This window comes from Chiloscyllium plagiosum, chromosome 5 (assembly GCF_004010195.1).
Source record: "Chiloscyllium plagiosum isolate BGI_BamShark_2017 chromosome 5, ASM401019v2, whole genome shotgun sequence".
NCBI lineage: Eukaryota > Metazoa > Chordata > Chondrichthyes > Orectolobiformes > Hemiscylliidae > Chiloscyllium > Chiloscyllium plagiosum.
In genome coordinates this window covers 11,461,688-11,487,838 of record NC_057714.1, presented here as the reverse complement: position 1 = coordinate 11,487,838, position 26,151 = coordinate 11,461,688, and the positions used below count along the sequence as shown (strand labels likewise).

At 40.4% G+C, this 26,151-nt stretch overlaps 1 protein-coding gene across 1 annotated transcript in view; it reads right to left on the bottom strand.

Moving 5' to 3' along the window:
- dnah5 (dynein, axonemal, heavy chain 5) overlaps window positions 1-26,151 on the bottom strand; it is a 337,850-nt gene that overhangs the window by 98,995 nt on the left and 212,704 nt on the right. Inside the window, exons 49-57 of the mRNA XM_043689617.1 lie at window positions 24,892-25,105; window positions 24,535-24,758; window positions 23,089-23,287; window positions 15,102-15,274; window positions 9,576-9,706; window positions 8,873-9,026; window positions 7,621-7,888; window positions 4,100-4,331; window positions 1,053-1,167 (exon numbers count right to left, since the gene is read on the bottom strand). Coding sequence (XP_043545552.1) covers window positions 1,053-1,167; window positions 4,100-4,331; window positions 7,621-7,888; window positions 8,873-9,026; window positions 9,576-9,706; window positions 15,102-15,274; window positions 23,089-23,287; window positions 24,535-24,758; window positions 24,892-25,105 — 1,710 coding nt within the window. The remainder of the gene's footprint in view (window positions 1-1,052; window positions 1,168-4,099; window positions 4,332-7,620; window positions 7,889-8,872; window positions 9,027-9,575; window positions 9,707-15,101; window positions 15,275-23,088; window positions 23,288-24,534; window positions 24,759-24,891; window positions 25,106-26,151) is intronic.

The following is a 26,151-nucleotide window of genomic DNA, read 5'->3' as shown; positions in this document are numbered from 1 at the left end:
TGACTTTCTGCCTATCTAACTAAGCCCAGCAAAGGAAATGAGAGATGCACAAACAATCTATTATAAAAATTCAATGTCCTTGCTCCCTCACTAGTAACCTAACAACTGATGTCAATCTGCATTTGATTAATTGATACAAATGTAACTCCATTACAACTCACACTGCTGTTCTGAAATTAATTGAAATTGCACAAGTTTAGTAAAATCAAGAACTGTTAATTTATTAAAATGACTCCAAGATTCTTTTTAGAGATAACTGAGTCTCAACTCCAATCACCTTTATGAAGCTTTTACTGTCCACCAGTAACAAAAACTACTCAAGTTACATTGGATCTCAAGATCTCCACAAAACTAATTCCGATTTTGTCAAATTCCAGAGCTAATGTGGTAATTGTGTACTTGCCAGCCATGTTGCTTTGTTCACTGGATAGTCTTATCATTCACATAAACCAAGGGTGATAAATTAACATATTTTACTGAAAATTGTCAATGTGGTTTCAATTACTGATTTCATTTACGTTGTAAAACATCTATTTTCATGTAAATACAATGTTCAGAGATGTTTCCTCATGGCATGATAGAACTCAAAAAATTTTTTTTCTTAATTATGTTTTTGAAGCTGGATAATAATCCAGCTAGGCTAAGACATTTTAACAACAGAAAAAGGATGTGGTCAACTTATATGCCAAGTATAGGTTTAAACATGCTTGAAGGCCAGGAGAAAGTGAGGACTGCAGATGCTGGAGACCAGAGTTGAAAAATGTGGTGCTGGAAAAACACAGCAGGCCAGGCAGCATCCGAGGAGCAGGAGAATCGACGTTTCCTGTTCCTCAGATGCTGCCTGGCCTGCTGTGTTTTTCCAGCACCACATTTTTCATGCTTGAAGGCCAGAAAAGGTGGTATGTTATCTGCCATCATATATGCCAGGTTGAATGTTACACCACAATCTACAGCAATCATTATTATTTTGCCCTGGAGACTTATGTAGACAATGAAACATAGGCACAAAATTCAAACTAATTCTAGGAATATTGTCTGCCACAAGTACATACCATGTCAGCCTTTGCATTGGCTACTTGTAGTTCTCTCTCCTTCACCTCAAGTTCTTTACTTAGTGCAGCCACTGATTCTGAGGCCTCCTTCAGTTTTTTGAGGCCAGTGTTCATTCTGTAGAAAAATTAAATCTCTATTTTACAGATGAAAGAAGAAATGCTTCCCTCATCTCAATCCTGATTGACTGACCTTATGGTCTTAAACCATGTTCACATTTCCAGACTCTCACACCAAGAAATTGTTCAATTCACTCTGCATTTTACTGTGTGTCAGACTATGTTACTTCAAACAATAACTAAGCTCCTCAGAAATGTGTTTGACAGATATCTTGACAATTGAGTCGAGGTAAGACTGCCACACTTGTCAGAAGACAACAGTATGAAATGGCATAAATAGAAAGCAAAAAAAAAGGTCTAACACTACAAATTGCACTGAAACACATTTATTTAAAAGGCAGTTTGGTAATTAATCACTCAAAAAAGAGCACAGAATGGGGGTACAGAATGACCCAACGGTCAAGAATGTGTGGAGAAGAAAATAAATTTCATGGCTGGATCAAATGAAGATATTGGCTGATTTAACTTGCTTTGGTGTAAAAATAAATGTCAACAAAATCTGCTAAAATGAGCTCTTGCTACTGTTGTGTTCACCCCACACTTCAAGCACACATGATTTACTATTGCTATAAAGTTAAGTGCCTTCAAAGAATGGGAGCTTCAAAGCCTTTTCTGCAGTCATCCCCATTGCTGGATTAATAAAAAAAACTATGAACACATCAGGAAGGTCATGTGCTCAGTCAGGAACCATACACACGTCAGTGTATCGGTCATCTGGCTGTGTGCTTGAAAGCAAAATGCCACTGAATATTGTGCTTAAGCTTTCTTGACAAGCTGTGAAAATCCTGTATGTATGTCAAGGAATCTGTCTTTTCCTTATTCCTTATACCCTTACTGCCTGTAATACCTAACCCCTGCCTTGGATCATTCTGTAGGTTTGATTTTATTTGAACAATGTACAGTATTCCTCTGAGTTTGTTGGAGCATTCAAATACAATTTTGGACATTCCTGGTGACATGAAACAATTTTACCAAATAATTTAGCAACCTGAATGGTTTCCTTCAATCCATTAACAGTCATGGTCTGTGCAAAATGTAGTTAAATCACTGGTGTTGAAAAATAGGTATCAAGCACTGAACAAGGAAAGACATCTTCTCAGCTGATATCTGATGTGGAGACTGCATTAAGACTGGAGCACCTGATCTTGGGTAACTTGCTGGCATTTTAGGAAAAAGTGCATGAAGATCGATCTGTTGCATAACAATTAAATGTCAGGTATGATGGAGGATGGTGGGTCTCCATCCTAAACCTGTTTGTGGTACCCTTTGATGATGATTTGTTTTGTTGCTATTATTTTTCTGAACATTCTATCTGCATTCTCTGCACGTCTCATAGGCTTACTACCTGTATCTTCAAAATCTTCAGTGCTATGAAGATTCAAGTTTCTTTTCCCAAGTACATATGAATCTCCCTTTCCACAACTGGCTTCTGAGAGGGCCAGGGTATTTTAATGCACTGCTTGTCAGTGCTGTAATGAGCTCGAGGTGTATTCATTGTTACAGTTTTAGGAAGATTTTCTTGAGTTGGTCAGTGATTTATTATTTGAAGGACTACCCTGTGATTTCTCAATCTTTACAACTTCAAGGAGGTCCATATTTCATGTCAGCTAAACTCTGGGCTAAACCTACATCCGCTAATGCATATTTTTCCAATGACTAAGGTACAGGAGGTTGCTTGACTTGAAGCTACATTGAATGATGCTAAAATGGTAAATGCTTCTCTTATCTCACCACCCCCAGATCCTGAATAACCAAATCCAACGAGCGTGTTATGTATGGAATACCAAAATGTATTTGAAAAAGCATTATATAATGGACTTGTCAGCAAAGTTGTAAGTCCAGGTGATAAAAGGGAGTGTAGGAGCATGAAAATGAAGCTGGCTGAATAATAGGAATCAGAGAATAGGGTGTGTTTTTGCAACTGGAGGAAGGGATACATTGGTATTCCCAAGGGGGCTAGCGCTAATACTATTAAAGCTACTGTTTTCCTTGATTTCAGTGCGCAGATCACAATTCCAATATTTGCGAACAATACAAAACATGGAATTTTATGAAATGTGAGGAGGGTAATTATATAGTTCAAGAGGCTACAAACAGGATGGTACAATGGGTAGGCAGGTGCCAGATGAAATTTAATGCAGAGAAGTGTGAAGCTAACATTTTGTTAGGAAGAAAGAGGAGAGGAGATAGAATATAAATAAAGTCCACAAATTTAAAAGAGGAATGGAACAGCAGAAACAGTTGCAGCCTCATTCCTGCCTCCAATCCATGCCTGCCTCCCAGCCATCCATACAGCAAGCTGGCTCCTCCACTGGATTGCGGTGTCAGGAAAATTCCTAACTCCCAGTATCCATGTGCTTGACAAAAATCCAGCTCAACTGTTCTTATTGGTGGAACTGTCAAGAACCAGACGGCGCTGATTTCAAATGATTAACCAAAGAACCAATGGTGAAAAACATTTGTACAACAGGGAACTGTTAGGGTCAGGAATGCCCTCACTGAGAGCAGATAGATACAACTGGGAGTTAAATAAACATATGAAGAGTAAGAATTTGCAAGGTTAGGAGATAAGATTGAGGTTGCAGAACACATTTAATTGGTCTCACAGAAAGCCAAAAACAATGTTGTCAAATGGGTTGCTTCAGTGCTGTACCCATTCTATGATACCTTTACCCATCATCCAAATGCTAGACACAATATTCATACTATTCTACAGAGCAAGGGAAGAAAAAAAACCCAGCCCATACAGCATCTTCATAGACGTTGCTCCCCTCCTGCCTGGCTCCTTTTTCCATCTACTTTCTGGCAAACTATTTATAAACAATACACTGAAGGGAAGCTCAGGTGTGAATATCAGTTCAAACAGCAACATTTTATGGTATGAGCTAATTTATTTTGATTTTTAAAAAAGTTTAATGTTAATTTCATACCTATTAGCTAAGGTTTGGACCTCAGAATGTTTCTCTCTGTAGATTGTTTTATATCCTTGAATAAATGAGAGATAAGATTTTGGCGTCACGTGGGTAGATCGGCGATATCTTTGGAAATAGTCCACACATTTCTCAGCCACACCATCTTGGAAGGATCCCATGCACTCAACCACTTCTCTTTTGATCTCAGTGGTGCAGTCAATTCCAAATGAAGATAAGAAATGGTCAGACACTGTGAAAAGCAATAAAGAGTTCCAATTTATTAGAACACACATTTACTTTTCTTTGGGTAAGTCAGAAAATAGAAATAAAGCAATGCACTTTATCAACTTTATACTGGAAAGAGATTGTTGACCTTCAAAAGCCACGACCATCTTCTCTTGTGCTGCATATGACACTAATCAGTGCAGTGTTTTCCTCTGGTTCTAATTGATGTCAATTTTGCTCGAGGTGCAAAACATCTTTGTTTCTTTGTATCCTTCCCTGACAAAATTCTAGTACCTTGGCCCTGAAGGACTTCGGCTTCTGTCATTCACCTACCCTGACATTCATGTTATCACAAACCTTTTGTTTTCATCTAATTCTTTGCTCAACATCTACTACATCCCTAACTTTTTCCAATTCTGAACAGCCATGAAATCTCCACTCTTCCTGTCCAGATGCTGCTGAAACCACTGAGTATTTTTCCAGCATTTTCTGTTTTCAGTGCAATTAAACAGCCATATTTCTGCTCTCTCCAGTTGTTGAGAAAGTCACATTTCTACTTAAGTATGCATGCATGATGTGATATAATGAGATTCATGTAAACTATGATTATTTAACTGATTATGTGACTACAATATCAGTGAGAGGGATGTCACCAGTCCACAATGAGCGTGTGACAAGAAAGATCTTAGACTCTAGACTAGAAAGCTGTACTTGACAGCTTGCTAGGTACAGCTGTAAGTAAAGGGGTGTTAGAGTACAAAACGAGTGAAAGACCCCAAGTCAAAGATATGGAGGAAGCAGCCTCACAGACAATGTATGAGCAGACACACACACACACTCCCAGATTCTTCAGATCAGCATTTCAATGCATAGGTAGCAGTTACTGACTTAAAGCATAAGAGAAGGCATAATGGCAGCCACTGAGAAAAAAACTCACCAGAGCTAGGATCTAAAGTTAAAACAGAACTCAAATGACCCAGCTGGAAAGGGAGGATTCTGAAGCCAGGACAGGACCGCGGAGACTTCAATAACAGCGATACAATGCAGAATGAGAAAGGGTCACTGACCACCCCATGGAAATGAAATCCCAGCTTGAGATGAACCATGTGTCTTTGGTAAGATTATAGGGATCAAAAGAAATTTTTAAAATGCCTCAACGCATTGAAAGATTCAGACTTAGGCTGATGAGATACAACAATGGTCTAGTTTACATTCCAGACACTGTGCAAGTAATGGTGAATACAGTCTGAGGAGCAGCAGGGAATGAAGCAGAAAATAAAGATCTTATTCTTGTAGAAAATGTACAGTCTTATTTGATGATATGATCAATACTTTTAACAAAAACTCAATTCAAACTCAGAAAAAGTTTTGCTGCTCAAAAATGTGTGCAGAAAGGTCAAGCAACTCTGTCTGCAACAGTGGTTAAAATATAGTTCAGCAGACTTTGTGCTGAATGTGATGAGCAGAAAGAACACTTGACAACAGCAGAAGATTTATTGGTACAGGACCACACATTGATTTGAAGAGAATCATAGAATCACATAATCCCTACAGTTTTGAAGCAGGCCATTCAGCCCTTCTAACAGCATACCACCCAAGGCCCGCCCAATCCCCATAAACCTGCTTTCCCATAGCTAATCCACCTAACCTACACATCCCAGACACTATGAGCAATTTTGCATGACCAATCCACCTAACCTGCACAGCTATGGACTGTGGGAGGAAACTGGTGCACCTAGAGGAGATCATGCAGACATGGGGAGAATATGCAAACTCCACACAGATAATCACCCGAGGGTGGAATCAAACCCGGGTCCCGAGCACTGTGAGGCAGCAGTGCTAACCCTTGAGTCACTGTGCCACCACTGGAAGTCCTACAGAAATTCCATGAGGCACATCTATGCATCACAAAGTGCATCAACCTGTGCAAGTGCTTCAAATAACATGCAGGATTACATTTTGTCATGCCAGCCACCACCATTTAGAACCAAGTACCTCCTGAGCCAATTATTTCAAAACAATTTCCAGAAATGTCATGGGAAAGGCTAACAACACATTGTTCACTTTTAGAGGGAAGATGTATTTAGTCCTCATCAACTATTATGCAAAATGTACTGAAGCAGCAACACTTCAAACAATTACAGCCAACCCAGTGATCAGAGCAATGAAAAGGATCTTTGTGAGACCTGGTTTCCCGGCAAAATTAATATCAAACAATGGAACACAGTTAGTTGATGAGAATTTCAGGAAGTTCACTTTGGAGACAGACATCAACCCAGTGATAGGTTCTCCATTCCATCCTCAGTCGAATGGAGAGATGCACAGGCCAGTCAAGACTGTGAAGTCACTGACATGTAAGTATCCAAAGTGAGAATTACCTTTACTCAATTACAGAGTAACACCACAGAACTGTTAGTGGGGACGAACTTGAAAATGGATGTTTCAGTTTCATAACATAACCTCAAATCAAACATTACCCCTCAAGGACACGAGAAAGTAAAACAGCTCGAGAAAAGCCAAAGCAAAGAGTAGAAGATGGGGCGCAACCTTTGATACAGGGCAAAAATCCTGTCAACTTTACAGTCACAGCAAAAATGAACAGGGAAGTCAGAAGGCATGGCATCAGTGAAACAGATAAACTAAGATCTGATATAAACAGAACACCTGAAGAGACATTCAGGAGGATCAGGAAGGTGTGATTTAACTTGAGCTAAGAAGTGAGACCAAATTTGATTGTGACATGGTTTTGGGACAGCCATACCTATCATGTATCAGATGGTGTGCAGAAGTGTAGAACTACTCTAGGCATGTTACATCACTATGACCCTGGTGATGAACTCAAGTGAATGAGACAAGGCTCTGTCAGAGTTCCAGAAAGTCTCTTTCATGAGATTTAGGTGTGCGTGTGCATTTGGGTTGTGGGGAGGGTGGGTGACAAGATGGACATCATAGTAGTAATTACGATAATGATAATAATGATGTCAATGATTACAAACAGTGTGTTAATAAATGAAAGTAAACTACTGGAATAATGCAGACCATATTGAGAGATAAACTTGGGGGAGATGCAGCCGGTGAAATTCAAATTCATGCCTCCATTAGTTTATGTCACACATTAGCACATTTGAAGTCTGGTTTAAAAAAAATGAATCACCTTCAGTGCTCAGACCAAACGTCCACCATCAGAAAATTTCCTTTCCTGCTCTACAATACTGACTAAATAGTTACTTAAAATAATCTTTGTAAACTTTAACCAAATGGAATTTTGGATGAAGAATAACTTTTTTGACTTTCTCTATTAAAGCCAGAGTCACCTGCAATAAGAGCATCTTTTGGCCAGCGACTGAACCAGTCCATGGTGCAGCCTGAAATAAGGGCTGGAAACTTCAGCGCTCGATTTCGGAACTTCTCTCCCACTGGTGAAAAGCAGAGTACTACGTGAAGATTTTGACGAACTCGACTCATAAAAAAGTCATAGAGGTTTTCACCAGTTGGTGGCCTGCGAGGGTATTCCTTCTTCATTACAGATACAAGGTCACTTGTCACCTCATCCAACTCATCTCGAGCAAATAGGTTAGAGACCTAGGATGAAAGTAATAAATATAAAGCTGACAATATCAGCAAATATTGAATTAGAAAATAAGAAATAGAACCAGGAGTTCATCAAATGTCACTTTACAATTATTCTGTTATACATGGGGAGAATGTGCAAACTCCACACAGACAGTTGCCTAAGGGTGGAATCAAACCCAGGTCCCTGGTGCTGTGAGGCAGCAGTGCTAACCACTGGACCACCATGTTGCCCTCTAAAATACTCACCACTCGTATTGGTATTGAAGAAATTGTAATGGTACAATGCATGATATCCATTTCATTCTGTAACTGGAATCAAAATCTAAGATCTACTCTGTGAGCAATACACCTAGTATGTCACATTACATGAGAGGTTCACATGATAGGATTTCGATTAAATAAACCCTAATCCTAACCATCCTATGGCAGGTGAAATTATTTAATCCAGAAACTTCTCCATTAGCGAACTTAAGTAGTAATTTTTTTGTTAAGGAACCATTTGGATTAGATGCTTCAGAGGTGTGACTCAAATATTAGAATTTTAGTTGTGCATGAACTTTACTCATTAGATGATAGGTCCATGTTTATCTTATACATCAAAACCTACGGGATAGAATGCGACTAAAATGCAGACTTCAGTTGACTTTGTACGAAGAGGTAATGGTTAGCAAGTTTACAGGAAAGGAAAGCCAACTTCTCAAGATTAGCAGCCTCAGTGTAATAAAGCTAGAAGCATGTTATCTGTACGAAACATCAGCAGATTTCCCATTTATTTTTGTTACAAATGTACCTTTGGTCACAAAGATACACTTTGTACAGAATTAAATATATTATTTTAAGTTGTGCATCAGTCTTGAAAATTGAAACATGAATGAATTATTTGCAGAGTAGATACTAAACAGTAATATTTTGTAAGCTACGTCATATCATATTATATTCAAGCACCATACACATCATATTTATTCCTTAATGTCCAAATGATAATTAATTTACCTCTCCAGATGATAAAACATTGTTCATGTATTCAAGAAAAGATTCGTCTTTGATCTCATTATCTGTAAATATAAAAGTCACTCCCTTGCCTTGGTGACCTGCAGTTTTGTATAAAACCTTCAAATCTTCCATCAGGTTCGAACTATTGTATGATCTGAAAGAAGGTTAAGGAAAACAATCAGCTTCTTTTAAAGAAATACTAAATTATGAAACATCTAGGTATTAAGCTAAAGCAAATCACTCAATCAACACAATAACGCTCAACAGGCTTATTAATAGCATTGCATCCTCCTCTTTTTAAGGGTTAAAATATTAATTTCGTTATATGCCAGCACAGAGTGATGTCCTAAAATTATGTACACAGAAACATTTGAATTTTGAACACAAATTTGACAAAATTGTCACTTAACTTTAAGTTCTATTTAGTTATAAAACCATGAGATAAACAGAGCTAAAATTCACCATTATTTATATACAAGCAAATCAGAAAAGATATTGCTCTTTTCAAATCTACACCACGCACATTTTGAAGTTTTAAGCTAACAAAATCAGAAATCATAAAGCTGCTGAATATTACTTTCTAATGATTCTCAAATATTTCATCCTTACTGATTATTATTGTCTTATCAGCATATTGTACCTCTTGAAGGAGTAAATATTCAAATAAATGATGAAAGGGCAATTAGAAATGCTTGTACCTTACCTTGTTAGTGTGATTTGGAATGTCTTATATCCCGCAATAAAGGATGCCAATTTAGTCAAACTTTGCTTGCCTGACCCACCTACTCCAACAAGCAATGCATTCCCACGAGGTGTACGAATAATGCGTGAAATCTAGTGACAAAGTAAACAATTTAAATAAGTTGTTTTATGTACAAGTTCAGCAAGAATGCCCTTCTTCTGGACAGAAAAATACAAATGTTGTGTGCTCTACTTGCTGCCTAAGAAGGTTGCTAAGATAAGGAACACACTATTTGAAAGTGTGGTGGAAGCATAACCCAAAGGAACTTTCAAAGGCATATACTTAAAGAGGAGGAAGTGAGGACTGCAGATGCTGAAGATCAGAATCGAAGAGTGTGGTGCTGGAAAAGCACAGCAGGTCAGGCAGCATCCGTTGAGCAAGAGAATCGACATTTCAGACTTAAGCCCTTCATCAGGCTTATGCTTGAAATGTCAACTTTTATGCTCCTGAGATGCTGCCTGACCGGCTGTGCTTTTCCAGCACCACACTCTTCGACTATGTACTTAAAGAGGTCCAATTTTCAGGGTTATAAATACAAAGCACGGGTACAGGTCTAAATTGGATAAATTACACAAGTGCATTAGGCTGAACAACAAAAAGTACTATGGATGCTGGAAATCAGAAACAAAAATAGAAATTGCTGGAAAAACTCAGGTCTGGCAGCATCTGTGCAGAGGATGTAGAATTGTCATTTCAGAAGGCTGAAAGGCACCCTTCTGTGTAGTAAAATTCTTTGATCCTACACACAAGAGCAAAGATAAGTGAACTAATTGCAGAGGTCAGCATGGATGATTCCTGGTGTTCCCAAGATTGGGATCACTTGCATTTGTACTGCATATAGTTCTGACAGCATCATGATTTTCCACAGTGTCTCAAAGATAAGGAAAAAAAAGCATGTAATTAGTGCATAAGAAGATCTGCAAAATATTACTGAGGCAATCATTAATGATAGTCTGACCTAGATATGCTGAGTGAAAAATGCTGGACAGAACACTGGAAGCACTGTCTACCTTTAGTTTAATAGTACTCTGAGTTCTTTTGCTCTACAACTGAGACAGAGCTTTGGATTAACATCTTATTTGAAAGATGGTACCTTGAAACATTACGACTCTCTCTCTACTATAGTACTCTGCTCGAGTGTCAGCCAGGACTATGCACTTTGGTCTCTGGAGTGGGGTTTGACTCGACAACCTACTGAGTCAAAAAAAAGGTGCTACCGCTAAATCAAAATGGAAAACTGCAAACATGATTGCAATGTATTTTAATTAGGACAAACTAACTCATATGTTGAACTATTTCACTTTTTGATATAAACCAATGAATGTATTGTGTACACATTCTTGCCAGACCTTGCATCAGAAAATCACCAACCTTACACCATCATCAGACTTGCCTTGGCCAAATTCTGCCTTGATTTGAGAGTTTAAAACATGTGTTTTGGAGGTGAGGAACAGTTAGGAATTAGATGAATCGATACAAGGTTTTTAGTACTGATACGGAGTCAAGTACCTTCGATGTCATTTCCATTTCCTTATTGCACAAGTTCATTAGAACTGAATTATAGGCATCCCAATGTGTGCGATTTAATTTGCTTCATAGAGCGGAAGGAGAGGGAGGCAGCTTGTGGCACTGGGGCACTAAAGGATGACTATGATTACCTCAGTAACATGCCTAAAATCTCATCTACACAAAAAAACAGTAAAAAGTGTATGATTGAGTAATGTAACTTGCCCTCTGCCGTGGCAGGAATAGCACTATGAAACTTACTCACGACCATTCATTAACTTCAAATGGGAAACTCCCAGTTTCCTTACATCTGGAAAGATACAATTGCTGTGGAGGGAATACAATGAAGATTCACTAGACTGTTCCCAGATGGTGGGACTGTTCTATGCAGAGAGGTTGGCCAAAATGGGCCTACATTCTCTGCAGTTTCAAAGAACGAAAGGTAATCTCATTGAAACCTACATAACAGATAAAGGGTTGGACAAGGCAGATGCACGTAAGATGTTTCCCCTGACTAAGGAGAATGAGGCAGGGCAGTTTTAAAAATAAAATCCGAAGTCACATGACACCAGGTAATACTCCAACAGGTTTATTTGAAATCATAAGATTTCAGAGTGGCAGGCGAAGGAGCAAGTTGGTGATTTCAAATAAATCTGTTGGATTATAACCTGGCGTCATGTGACTTCTGAACTTGTCCACCCAAGTCCAACACCAGCACCTCCACATCATGGCTTAAAAAGAAGAGGAAGGCCATTTAGGCCTGAGATGAAAAGAGATTTTTTTCACTCAGAGGCTTGTGAATCTTCAGAATTCTCCACTCAGAGACTGTGGAAGCTGAGACTTTGAGTATACTTAAAGAAGTATATTTAAACAGTCCACATTACAGAAGATGATGTGCTGGAATTTTTATAAAGCATAAAGGTAGATAAGTCTTGAGGTGATCAAGTGCATCCGAGGACGTCGTGGGAAGCTAGGGAAGAAATTGCAGGGCTCTTGGCAGGGATATGTGTATCATCTACAGCCACGGGTGAGGTACTGGTGGAATGGAGGATAATTTTTAAAAGCTGCAAGGAACTCCAGGGAACAGGAGACCAGTGAGTTAGACATGGTGGATAAGTTGTTTGAGGAGATTCTGAGAGACAGGATTTACATGCATTTGGAGAGACAAGGACTGATTAGAGATAGTGAGCATGGCTTTGTGTGTGAGAATTTATGTCTCACAAATTTAACTAATGTTTTTCTGAGGACCTTACCAAGAATACAGATGAGGACAGAGCAGTTGATGTTGTCTATATGGACTTTAGCAAGGGCTTCAACAAGGTTCTGCATGTAGAGTGGACAAAGAAGAAGGCTATCTAAGATGAGCTGGGCTAGTGAGCTGAGGAGTGCCAGATGCAGTTTAATTTAGATAAATGTGAGGTATTACTTTTTGGTAGGACAAACAAGGGCAGGACTTACACAGTTAATGGTAGGGCCCTGGGGAGCGTTGTTGAACTGAGAGACCCAGGGGTTCACATATATAGTTCCTTGAAAGTGGCGTCACAGATAGACAGGATGATGAAAATGACATTTGACATGCTTGGCTTTACTGGTCAGAGTATTGAGTATAGGAGGTGGGGCATCATGTTGAGCTATACAGGACCTTGGTGAGGCCACTTTTGGCCACTGTGTACAGTTGTGGTTGCTCTGCTATTGGAAGGATATTATTAAATTGGAAAGGGTGCAGCAAAGATTTACAAGAATATCTCCAACTCTAGAGGGTTTCAGTCATAAAGAGAGGCTATATAGGCTGAGTTTTCTTTCTCCCTGGAGCTTAGGAGGTTGTTGGATGACTGTACAGAGGTTTACAAAATCACGAGGAAAATAGGAAACATGAATTGCAAAGGTCTTCTCTCTAGGGTTGGAGAGTTCAAAATTAGAAAGCATCATTTTATGGTGAGAGGAGAAAGATTTAAAAGGAACCTGATGGGCAACTTTATCACACAGAGGGTGATTCATATATGGAATGAACTCCAACAAAAACATCTAATCAGTGGATCCAAACACTCCAACAATCAGCACAGGAATTCCTAGACAAGAACATAAGCATAGATGAGGACAAAGCAATGGTCTCATTTGATGTAATGCAACTGATCACTTCAATTGAGAAAACCCTAGCCAGAGAGATAATAACCAACTTCCTGGACAAACAAAACAGACAACACGATGGGGAACCTATCAACAAGGACTGCATACTCAAGCTACTAGACCTGTGCTGGACGACACACTTCATATTCAACATTCAAATAGATGAACAGATCAATGGAACACCAATGGACCCACCCATCCCTGGGCTCATAGCAAAAGCAGTGATGCAAAGATAGGAACAAACAGCCCTCCCACAAATCCAACACAAACTCTCGATCAGATACGTAGATGACACTTTTGTTATCATAAAGAGAACATAAATCGAGAACACACACTGGACCATCAACACCTTACCCACATGGATCATATTTACGAGAGAGAAGGAAACCAACTACCAACTTCCATTCCTGGATTTGATGGTACAAAGAACACAGAATGGTGAACGCACCACAAAAGCGTACAGGAAAGCCACACTCACCTACCAGGTCCTGAATTCCAACAGCAATCATCCAAACACACACAAGAGAAGCTGCAATCGGTCCCTGTTCAAAAGGGCTAGAACACACTGCAGCACTCCTGACCTATGAAGGGAAGAAGAAGAGCACCGCTACAGAGTATTAACCAAGAATGGATACCCCTGTAAGTTCATCAACAGCTGCCTAACAGACAAACAACGTGACCAGGACATGTCACAACCTAACTCACTAACCATGCTACCTTACATAAAAAAGCATCTTGGAACTGACAGCTAGACTTCTCCAACCACTGGGATCCATGACAGCCCATAAACTGACAGCCATGCTCAGACAACAACTCACCAGGACAAAAGACCCTATATCCATCATGTGCAAGACAAATGTAATTTATAAGATTCCATGCAAAGACTGCATGAAACAGTATCTAAGACAAACAGGCAGTCAACTTGCAATCTGCATCCACCAACACCAACTAGCCACTAAATGCCACGACCAGCTGTCCCTACTAGCCATACATACAGATGACAAGGACCACAAATTTGACTGGGACAACACAACAATCACAGGACAAGCCAGAAAGAGGACAGCCAGAGAATTTCTAGCAGCATGGCACTCATCCACGGACTCAAATCAACAAGCACATTGACCTAGACCAAATATACCGACCACTATAACAAACAACTGGAACCAGCAACTGGAAGCAGCAGAAATGGAACCAAATCAACCCTGGAAGAGACACAGTACAGCAGCGCTTCACAGGTGGCTCCAAAGCACTGAAGGGGCCCCCAAACAGGGGACAAAACATCTGCAAACCAACTTCCCAGCTCCGAGAACATACCCAAAACCACGATGATGGAATGAACTGCCAGAGGAAGTGGTAGATGCAGATACAATTACAAAATTTACAAGGAATTTGTACAGATACATGAATAGGAAAAGTTTAGAGGGATATGGGTCTAGTGCTGTCAAAAGGGAATAGTTTAATTTGGGAAACCTAGTCAACATGGATAATTTGGAACTGCTTCTGTGCTGTATGACTATATGACTCCACAAGAGGTTGATAAATTACCAATGGCATAAAGGGTTCTGGGGATAATGTTGCTAAAAAGATATTGAAGTATTTGACCAGGCATGATTATATTAAATGGTGGAGCACGCTCAACAGACTTAATGGCCTCAACTGATTCCTATACTCCTATGTTCCAGCGATGTTTATTTGTCTGTGTCTATATTTCAACTATTCCATATCATTTCTCATCATTTATTAATTTATTTCAATTTAATGCATATCACCTGCTTCAAATTCAATAATTAATCTTTCTGTAGCTATCTACTGCCACTTCAAAAAATCTCAATTACTTTCTGTTAATAATTTTACCTTCACTAAGTGAGTCATGGCATCCTTAAAAAAGACCATGTCCAATCCTGCCCCTCGGATGCTGTCATTGTACTGCTGCAAAAACATATTTAGTCGATTCTTCAGGTGATCAAAACTTCCAATGGGCTCATAAATCTTTGGCATTTCCACATCTATATCCTCTGGTTCATCTCCTGAAGCAAAAGATTTCATCTTATGAATGTATAAACTTAAACACATTTGGTAGTTTCATTTTCCATATTAGGTCCTGAAAGCAACATTAAGCGACTAAAACCCAGGAATCCTAATGGTTCCACGCTCAAGATGTACCTTGGCTTCCTAAAATTGAAGGAAGAATTGTATCTCAGTGTAGAGCTGCTTTTGCTCAGGACATATGCTGACCACAAAGCTTCTGCTATGGCCTGAGGTCACATAAATCAACTTAATTAGTGCATACTTTTATCATCTAGGGTGCATTACAGCATTGACAGTAGTTGGAAAGCCCAGTACATATGAACACATAAAATTCAGATCACAGAATGCCATTCAATCCATCATGTCTGTGCCAACCCAAAAAAGAGCTATTCAGCCAAAACCTACTTTCTACAGCCATGTAAATTACATCATTCAAGTTTATATCAAACTACATTTTTTTTTTAAATACAATGAGAGTTTCTGCCTCTATCATCATTTCAGGCAGTGTGTTCCAGACAACCATTGCCCTGTTGGGTGAATAAATTTCAGATCAATTCCCCTAAATTCCTTCTGCCAGTTATTTTAAAACTATGGCCCCTGTTTACTGACCTCTTTATGCTAGAGGAAATGGATCCTTCCTATCCGATCTACCTCGGGCCCTCATAAATTTATGCATCTCCATTAAATCACCCTGTGTCTCCTCTATAATCCAAATAAAAAAACAAACATAACCTGCACAAAAATTCACAGCAGCTAAAATTTTTGATGCCTGGCAACATCCACCTAAATTACCTCTAGTGCTACCACACCTTTCCTGTAATAGGGTGATCAGAACCAGACTAGATTAGATTACTTACAGTGTGGACGCAGGCCCTTTGGCCCAACAAGTCCACACTGACCCTCCGAAGAGCAACCCACCCAGACCTATTTCCTTACATTATACCCCTTCACCCAACACTACGGGCAATTTAGTGTGGCCAATTCACCTAACCTGCACATCTTTGGACTGTGGGAGGAGGCCGGAGCACCCGGAGGAAATCCACGCAGACACAGGGAGAATATGCAAACTCCACACAGACAGTTGCCTGAGGTGGGAATTGAACACAGGTCTCCGACACTGTGAGGCAGCAATGCTAACCACTGTGCCACCGTGCCACCCAAGGTGTACTCCAACTGTGGCTGAGCTAGTGCATTGTACATTTTTATTTCAATCTCCCTATTGTAATAGTCTGTGCCCAAGCTAATAAAGGAACATATTTATTGTGCTTTCTCAGTCTGGTTTTAATAAAGCTTTCACTGCAGGAAACATGGCAGCTGAGTGCACTGAGTTGTGGGACGGGCGCTATGCCAGTGTCTCAATGGCTGAAAACTCTTTTCCAAATAAGTCAGTGGATGGAAGGGGATGGTATGGGATTCCTGGCCATCAAGAGTTGGATCCCCATTAGACCTACTAATGAGCCAATTGACACCTACCAGCTGCCTCTGATTGGCTGGAACCTTTCGCCAGGCAAGATTTCCACAGCTGGGGCCTTTAATGTCAATGAAGGCCCAACGGGGCAACTTATATCTCTAAAGAGCCTTTCCCATAGCACTGACAGGAATTCCAGACTAGTTCTCCAATTGGCGGGCAAGACTCCATCATGCTGATTAATACATCACCTTACGTACCTGTCCAGCATCCTTCCATAATCGTTGGACAGTCCCTCTTTTTCTCTACACTTCTTAGTATTCTGCCATTTAATGTGTATCTTCCCATGTCTTATTCCTCCCCTTAAAATTTCTCCTCACATTCCTCTGTTTTCCCTGGAGCGTCGGAGGCTGAGGGGTGACCATATACAGGTTTACAAAATTAGGAGGGGCATGGATAGGATAAATAGACAAAGTCTTTTCCCTGGGGTCGGGGAGTCCAGAACTAGAGGGCATAGGTTTAGGGTGAGAGGGGAAAGATATAAAAGAGACCTAAGGGGCAACTTTTTTCCACACAGAGGGTGGTACGCATATGGAATGAGCTGTCAGAGGATGTGGTGGAGGCTGGTACAATTGCAACATTTAAGAGGCATTTGGATGGGTATATGAATAGGAAGGGTTTGCAGGGATATGGGACGGGTGCTGGCAGGTGGGACTAGATTGGGTTGGGATATTTGGTCGGCATGGACGGGTTGGACCGAAGGGTCTGTTTCCATGCTGTACATCTCTATGACTCCACATCGAATTTCATTCACATTTCTTTCCATCTGCCTAGTCAATTGATATTCCTGTTGTGGTTCTGTTCGCCGAGCTGGAAATTTTTGTTGCAAATGTTTCGTCCCCTGTCTAGGTGACATCCTCAGTGCTTGGGAGCCTCCTGTGAAGCGTTTCTGTGGTGTTTCCTCCGGCATTTATAGTGGCCTGTCCCTGCCGCTTCCGGTTGTCAGTTTCAGCTGTCCACTGTAGTGGCCGGTATATTGGGTCCAGGTATTAAAAATAATATTAACAAATTTACTGATGACACAGAGCTGGGTGGCATGGTGAAATATGAGGAAGATGTTATGAGAATACAGGGTGACTTGGACAGGCTAGGTGAGTGGATGGATGCATGCAGTTTAATGTGGATAAATGTGTGCTTATCAACTTTGGTGGCAAAAACAGGAAGCCAGATTACCATCTAGGTGGAGTCAGGTTAGGTAAAGGGAAAGTACAACGAGATCGAGATGTTCTTGTGCATCAGTCTCTGAAAGCATGCATGCAGGTACAACAGGCAGTGAAGAAAGCTAATGGCATGCTGGCCTTCATAATAAGAGGAATTGAGTATAGAAGCAAAGCTGTACAGGGCCCTGGTGAGTCTGCACCTGGAATACTGTGAACAGTTTTGGTCTCCCAATTTGAGGAAGAACATTCTGGCTATTCAGGGAGTGCAGCGTAGGTTCACGAGGTCAATTCTCGGAATGGCGGGACTATCATATATTGAAAGATTGGAGAAACTAGGCTTGTATACACTTGAGTTTAGAAGGATGAGAAGGGATCTGATTGAGATATACAAGATTATTAAAGGATTGGACACTCTGGAGGCAGGAAGCATATTCCCGCTGATGGGTGAGTCCCGAACCAGAGGACACAGTTTAAAAATAAGGGGTAGGCCATTTAGAACAGAGATGAGGAGAAACCTCTTCACCCAGAGAGTGGTGGGTATATGGAATGCTCTGTCCCAGAAGGCAATGGACGCCAAGTCTCTGGATACTTTCTAGAAAGAGATGAATGGGGCTCTTAACGATAGTGGAATCAAGGGTTATGGGGATAAGGCAGGAACAGGATACTGATTGTGGATGATCAGCCATGATTATAATGAATGGTGGTGCTGGCGCATAGGACCAAATGGCTTACTCCTGTACTTATTGTCTATTGTCTATTATACTTCTTTGCAATTGTCTCAATAAACTTAATATAGTTAGACTTGAGCTTCACATAACAATCCATGATGAATTTTATATTAATTTATGGCTTTCTAAATAATGATTTATACTTCCTGTCTAAACGTTTCTTGAGATTTTGCATATGACCAAGGTTGGAAAGGCTGGCCTGTAATTACTGAGTCTAATGTTTCCTCCCTTTTTAAACAATGATACATTAAGAAAGGGTTCTTGTGGTGCAATGGTGGTCTCCCTTCCTCAGAGTAAGAAGTCCAGGTTCATGTCCTACCTATCCTATGAGTGTTAACATGTCCTAATGAGTTATTTAAAATATTTTTTTTTCGGATTCTTGTGGTGCAGTGGTAATGTCGCTAACTCTGGGCTAGGACATCCGGGTTCAAGTCCCACCTACTCCAGAGATCTGTTATAACATCTCTGAACTGGTTGATTAAAAATATTGAAAACATTAATAGTCCTCCTGGAGCAAGTCTCTAGCCAGACTGAATGGGATAATGATGGTTAATCAATTGGGTCTGGCAATGTATCCCCATGGAAAGAGGCTAAATCCTCCTTAATATTTCCCACTCATCACATTTGTAACTTCCAATATTTCTCATTCCTCTTATTTAACCACAGGCAGTCCCTGGGTGGCAAACGGGTGTTGTTCTTGCATCTTTTCGCAAGTTGATTTGTACGCAAATCGGGAAACAATGCAAGATAATATAAAGTAGCCGTTCATAAGTACAAGAGACATTTGTATGTTGGGACTTTAAAATTACATCCTGTACAGGATCATGTTCGTAAGTATGAGCATTCATAAGCCAGACGTTCATAAATCTGCTATACAAGGCCTACGTTTCATTTTCTCTTGTGCAGACATAAATTATTCATAAAGAACAATGCCTTTTGGTGTCGACTTGGCCTGTATCTTTCCTTTACTATCCTATTGCTTTTTACCTGCCTTATTATTTAAAGCCTTCTCCTTATTTGTGCTATTTCTTTTTTTAGTTTGACCTATGCACTGTCTACACTCTTTTAAGTTAAAAATCACACAACACCAGGTTAATTGGAAGCACTAGCTTTCGGAGTGCCGCTCCTTCATCACCTGATGAAAGAGCGGCGCTCCGAAAGTTAGTGTTTCAAATTAAACCTGTTGGACTATAACCTGGTATGGTGTGATTTTTAACTTTGTACACCCCAGTCCAACACCAGCATCTCCAAATCATATACTCTTGTAGGTTTTCTACAGCATTGAGCTTTCAGTTTAGCTTTCCTTCTTGCCAGTATTAGTCAATATTTGTGTTGATATGCAATAAGTCTGTATATAGTAATCCTACAATTCCTTGTAGAAATATTCTCTTACTCCTTTTGAATGTCTCTTATTGTTCTGACATTAACTTACCTTTAAGTACCTTTTTCTCGTCTAAGTTTGCCAAATCACAACTGTTTATTAAAATCGGTATTTTTTCAAATCTAAAACATCTAGTCTTGCACAGTATTTGTCCTTACACATACCTATCTTACAGAATTATGACCAAAATGTTCTCCCATTGATATCCCCTATTACTGCCCAGCTTGTTTTCCACAAATTATGCCAGAACTGACTCCTCCGGTTGGACTTATCCCGGCCTGGAAGAAAGTAGAGCAGAGGTAACCTAATGAGTAATGGTTGTCTGAGGCCTCCCAAAAAGTCAGTTTTATTTTTCCCTCATCTCCTTGCTCCTGCGGGTTCCCTTTTTGGAGAGCTAGCGTTTTTAAAAGAAAGAAAGAGATGGTCGTGTGAGGGAACCTTGGTTGATGAGGGAGGTTGAATGTCTTGTAAAGAGGAAGAAGGAAACTTACATAAGGTTGAGGAAACAAGGTTCAGACAGAGCATTGGAGGGATACAGGATAGCCAGAAGGGAGCTGAAGAAAGTCATTAGGAGAGCTAAGAGAGGGCATGAAAAATCTTTGGCGGATAGGATCAAGGATAACCCCAAGGCATTTTATGCATATGTGAGAAACATGAGAATGACGAACACAGAACAAAACCTTTCAGTTCAATTCCTCTACGCTGACCAGACATCCTAATCTGTCCTAGTCCCATTTGCCAGCATTTAACCCATATCCCTCTAAACACATCCAGACACCTTTTACAGGCCTGTTAGTCTTACTTCTGTGGTAGGCAAAGTAATGGAAAGGGTACTGAGGGATAGGATTTATGAGTATCTGGAAAGACACTGCTTGATTAGGGACAGCCAGCACGGATTTGTGGAGGGTAGGTCTTGCCTTACAAGTCTTATTGAATTCTTTGAGGTGGTGACCAAGCATGTGGATGAGGGTAGAGCAGTATACATGGATTTTCGTCAGGCATTTGATAAGGTTCCCCATGGTAGGCTTATGCGGAAAGTCAGGAGGCATGGATAGAGGGAAATTTGGCCAATTGGATAGAAAACTGGCTAACCGGTCGAAGGCAGAGAGTGGTGGTAGATGGTAAATATTCAGCCTGGAGCCCAGTTACAAGTGGAGTTCCGCAGGGATCAGTTCTGGGTCCTCTGCTGTTTGTAATTTTTATTAATGACTTAGATGAGGGAGTCGAAGGGTGGGTCAGTAAATTTGCAGATGATACGAAGATAGGTGGAGTTGTGGACAGTGAGGAGGGCTGTTGTCGGCTGCAGAGGGACTTAGATATGATGCAGAGCTGGGCTGAGGAGTGGCAGATGGAGTTCAACCCTGCCACGTGTGAGGTTGTCCATTTTGGAAGAACAAATAAGAATGCAGAATACAGGGTTAACAGTAGGGTTCTTAGTGAGGTTGGAGGAACAGAGGGATCTTGGGGTCTATGTACATAGATCTTTGAAGGTTGCCACTCAGGTGGATAGAGTTTGTAAGAAGGTCTATGGAGTATTATCGTTCATTAGCAGACTCTTGAATTCAAGAGTCGTGAAGTGATGTTGCAACTGTACAGGACTTTGGTTAGGCACATTTGGAGTACTGTGTGCAGTTCTGGTCGCCTCACTTTAGGAAAGGTGTGGAAGCTTTGGAGAGGGTGCAGAGAAGATTTGCCTGGAATGGAGAATAGGTCGTACGAGGATAGGTTGAGAGTTCTCGGTCTTTTCTCGTTGGAACGGCGAAGGATGAGGGGTGACTTGATAGAGGTTTATAAGATGATCAGAGGAATAGATAGAGTAGACAGTCAGAAACTTTTTCCCCGGGTACAACAGAGTGTTACAAGGCGACATAAATTTAGGGTGAAGGGTGGAAGGAATAGGGGGATGTCAGGGGTAGGTTCTTTACCCAGAGAGTGGTGGGGTCATGGAATGCGCTGCCTGTGGGAGTGGCAGAGTCAGAATCATTGGCGACCTTTAAGCGGCAATTGGATAGATACATGGATGGGTGCTTAAGATAGGACAAATGTTCGGCACAACATCGTGGGCCGAAGGGCCTGTTCTGTGCTGTATTGTTCTATGTTCTATGTTCTAAATCTCTACAAATACCTCCACCAACCAAATGCTGAGTCTATTTGAGGTCCAGAGGCATAAATGATGAAATGATCTGTTCCAATACCCAGATCTCTGACACTCAAAGTCTTGGTTGGAGATAAGGCAGAAATACAATGTAACAGATGCAACCCTTTCTTTCCATGTGAAATGCATTTTTCAGTTACTGCACTGTACATTTCAATTCTGCTGTTCATATTTGTGAAAGCAAATATACACCATCAGGGTGAAACAAAAAGTATTTTTTTTCTTGCAAAAGATTTTAATTATGTCTCATGTTTGGATTCTTCTTCTTCTGGGTGATATTGGCTGGGATGGTCAAAGGCTAAGGCTGTGGGTTTCAAGTCTGCATAACCTTTTCTGAAAGGCTCAGAGGACTAGGTCAATACTTAGCTTATAAGCATTAGAGTTAGTTATCCTAATTGACTTGGATAAGGAAATTTAATTATGTTCCTTAAATTATTTAAAGATTAAATTTGGTCTAAGTGACTGTGTTATTTCAGATAGATTCAAGAGGACCCACCCAGGACATAAACATAAGTTCTGTAGGCACAGATTGGATGTTTTCTCAAAGGAAATTGTTCAATCAAGGAACAATTCGTTTAATGCATGTAATACGTGCAAATCCACTGCAAACATTCAAAAAGGAACTGGGTGCATTTGAGCCTAGTCGACACAAGTATGTTTAGTGAGCTGAGCATTAGGAGGTGTGTTTCTCCTAGTCACCACACTCTTCTAGGTTGATTGCAAGATGACTTTGAGAGACCTTTTTTCTTAATTGGTCTTGGCTTTGCTTCCTCTGTATCTTTGCCTCACTCAGGAGATTGTGTGGCTGGCTGGTTGCTTGCATGCTAGTGCAGCGATTTGAGGTTGGGGTTTAGTGGGATTCATGGTGAGTATGGCATAGGCTTGATGAACCAGCTTTTACATGTTTCACATCTTCATTACCTGTGCACTCAGGTGCATCTCGTAAGAAGTCAACAAAATAAGCATTAACTCCGACATCAACTGCTGCCAGAGCTTTCTCCTGAAGTTCTTTCTCAACTACTTTGGCTAAAGTTTTGTCAAACCAAGCCACATCCTCTTGGGTGGTAAAACGATCAGATATAACGCATCTGCACTCATGCTTCCACAGTTTTAGAGTCACCTAAATATACAACAGAAAGCAAATAATTTATGAGCAAGTAAATGCAAATTAATAAAGTGAAATTTATTTTTAATGATTTCCACTTATAATGATCATTTTCTTAAATTCACCTTTGCGAAAATCATAATACTAAGAGCATAATCATTGAGGTTTGCTTCTGTTGCTCAGATTAGTATACTTCAGATTAAATTGCTTAAAGTGTAATCTGCATTCAAAGTGCTATCTGTTAGTGTTTGTGAGATAACAGAACATGTTTACAAGTTACTCATTCTGGTTCAAGCTACTCCACTTTCTTCATTTCAGTATACAGTGGCATGAAATGATCTATTGGTACACATCCAACAGAGAAGAGGTGTCTGTTCAAAATCAACATAAGGAGTAGGTGAGGTTTGCGGTGCAAAGTTTACACTTGCAATACTAGACTACTGCTGCTGCATTATCTCCGTACCACGATATCAAATAAATCACATCTGAGCAGCAATGATTTGAATCAGAGTACTGTAATTAAATTCAAAAAATCATGGTAAATTTGGGGCGGCACAGTGGCTCAGTGGTTAGCACTGCTGTCTCACAGCACCAGGATCCCAGGTTCAATTCCAGTCTCAGGCGACTGTCTGCGTGGAGTTTGCACATTCTCCCCGTGTCTGTGTGGGTCCCCTCTGGGTGCTCCGGTTTCCTCCCACAATCCAAAGATGTACACGTCAGGTGAATTAGCCATGAGAAATTGTCCATAGTATTAGGTGCATTAGTCAGAGGGAAATGGTCTTCAGAGGGTTGGTGTGGACTGGTTGGGCTGAAGGGCCTGTTTCCACTGTAGGGAATCTAATCTAATCACAAATAAATTCCAGAAGACTAACTAATGGTACATTCATTTTTCAAACCTGTACTTCATAGTTTAAGTGGATTGTTTGAAAATCCATGAATTTCAAATATAGTGATCTAGTGATTAGTTTTTCAGATCTCATTGCTGGAACAAAATCCCACTACATATAATTTCTTGAATAATTTGCAATGACTGTCATTGTTTATAATCAGCACATACTTTTTAGCAATAGCAGATTCGTTTTTTAAAAAATTGTTCCCGTGTGGAACATTTCAGCTTCACAACTTGTACTTCATATCTGTGTTTTTATGTTAGATTCAAGTGTCAAAAAAGCATAGCTCGGACATTCACAGCGTCCTGAGATGTACTCCTCGCCCAAAATGAAAGTAAGTTTACAGGAGATCACTTTTGAAATGATACTCACACTTCCATCGTTGACAACCTCTGAGGTGCTATTCAACATCCCCTGCCATATCCGTGAGAGGTCTCTCAGGTTAAAGATGTAATGAAACTTTGCCGGAGTAGGCAACATTTTCACTTTGGTCATCTGCCAAAGTTTGCGGGTCATTGGTACCAATTTGGTTACCAGCGATCTCACTGTTGTGGAGAAGCCCCGCTCCCTGCAATAGTGGCCAAGGCCAATAACACCTAAAAAGAGAAATGTCAAACTCAAAACGTTTTGCTTATTAATTTCGATAATATTCCGGAATTCAAAGAACATTTCTCCTCAATTTGAAACAAGTTAGAAGGTGGGATAATTAATATGAAGTCGTGCTCTTACCAAATATCTTATCAATTGAGGAATTTGAAGGCAATGTGCAGTTAAAAATTGAGAAATGCCTCTTCAAGCGCTGTGGTATGTCATTTCTGCCACCTCCTGCATGGATCATTGCAGCAAGGAACTGGACATCTGCAATGTTCGTGAATTCACCTGGTTTTTCAAGATTATAAAAACCATTCTGTTCCATCAGCTGTCTCACAATTTCATTGGTGATCTAAAGTGAGAGCAATGTTAAATGTCTTGGGAATTTATTGCAAATTTGAGGAATGCAACTCTACTCAGAGTTTAAACTGCAACCGAGAAAAAAACACTTTATTTTGTGAACTTTTAAACACATCAAAATAGGAGAATGGGATATTTTCAAGTAACCACTATCACGGATAGTGACTTTGTTCAGACAGCACAGTCAACAGTAGGGGACAGCAAAGACTTAAGAACCAAGGGTGGCACAGTGGCTTGCACTGCTGCCTCGCAGCTCGAGTGGCCTGGGTTCGATTCCAACCTCAAGCAACTGTCTGTGTGGAGTTTACACATTCCCCCCACGTCTGTGTGGGTTTCCTCTGGTTTCCTCCCACAGTCCAAAGATGTACAGATGAGGTGGACTGGCCATGCTAGATTGCCCATAGTGTCCAGGGATGTGTAGGCTAGTTAGATTAGCCATGGAAAAAGTGGGGTTATATGGGTAGAGCAGGAAGTGTGTCTGGGTGGGATGCTCTTCAGAGGGGTTGGTGTAGACTCAATTTAGGGGTTCGATAATAATTCTATAACCATTCAGGAAAAATAATCTCCGTGGGCATTCTCAGGAAGGAAGGCTACTCTCGTGAAAAGCATTTGAGACCTGGTAAGACAAATCTTGCAACACGACAATTAGCAACTCCCTGAGGAATGAGAATTAGTAACTGCAAAGCAAGTACAGACTGTAATGCAAGGTGCTGATCTACAGGAGCCCAGTCCCACATTGGAGTTCAGAGGTGAGGAAACAAACGTCAGAAACTCCAAAATTATGGTTTAAAATCCTTAGCCCTGAGTCATCATTCCGCAGAGTTTGGAGGCCATTTAAATGTAATAGTTGTGAACTTGATTTTCAAGGGCTCTGGAATCCTGACAGCTAAAGGTGACAAAAACTGCTGAATGTTTTTCAGAGTACTGCTAGTGGGGGAGAAGGACAGGATTTATTTGGCCACTCTGCAACCACAAAGATGCTGCAGAATTGACATCCATCTCCATAATCCCTCCCAGGTTCTCCAGCTGCCAATTCTG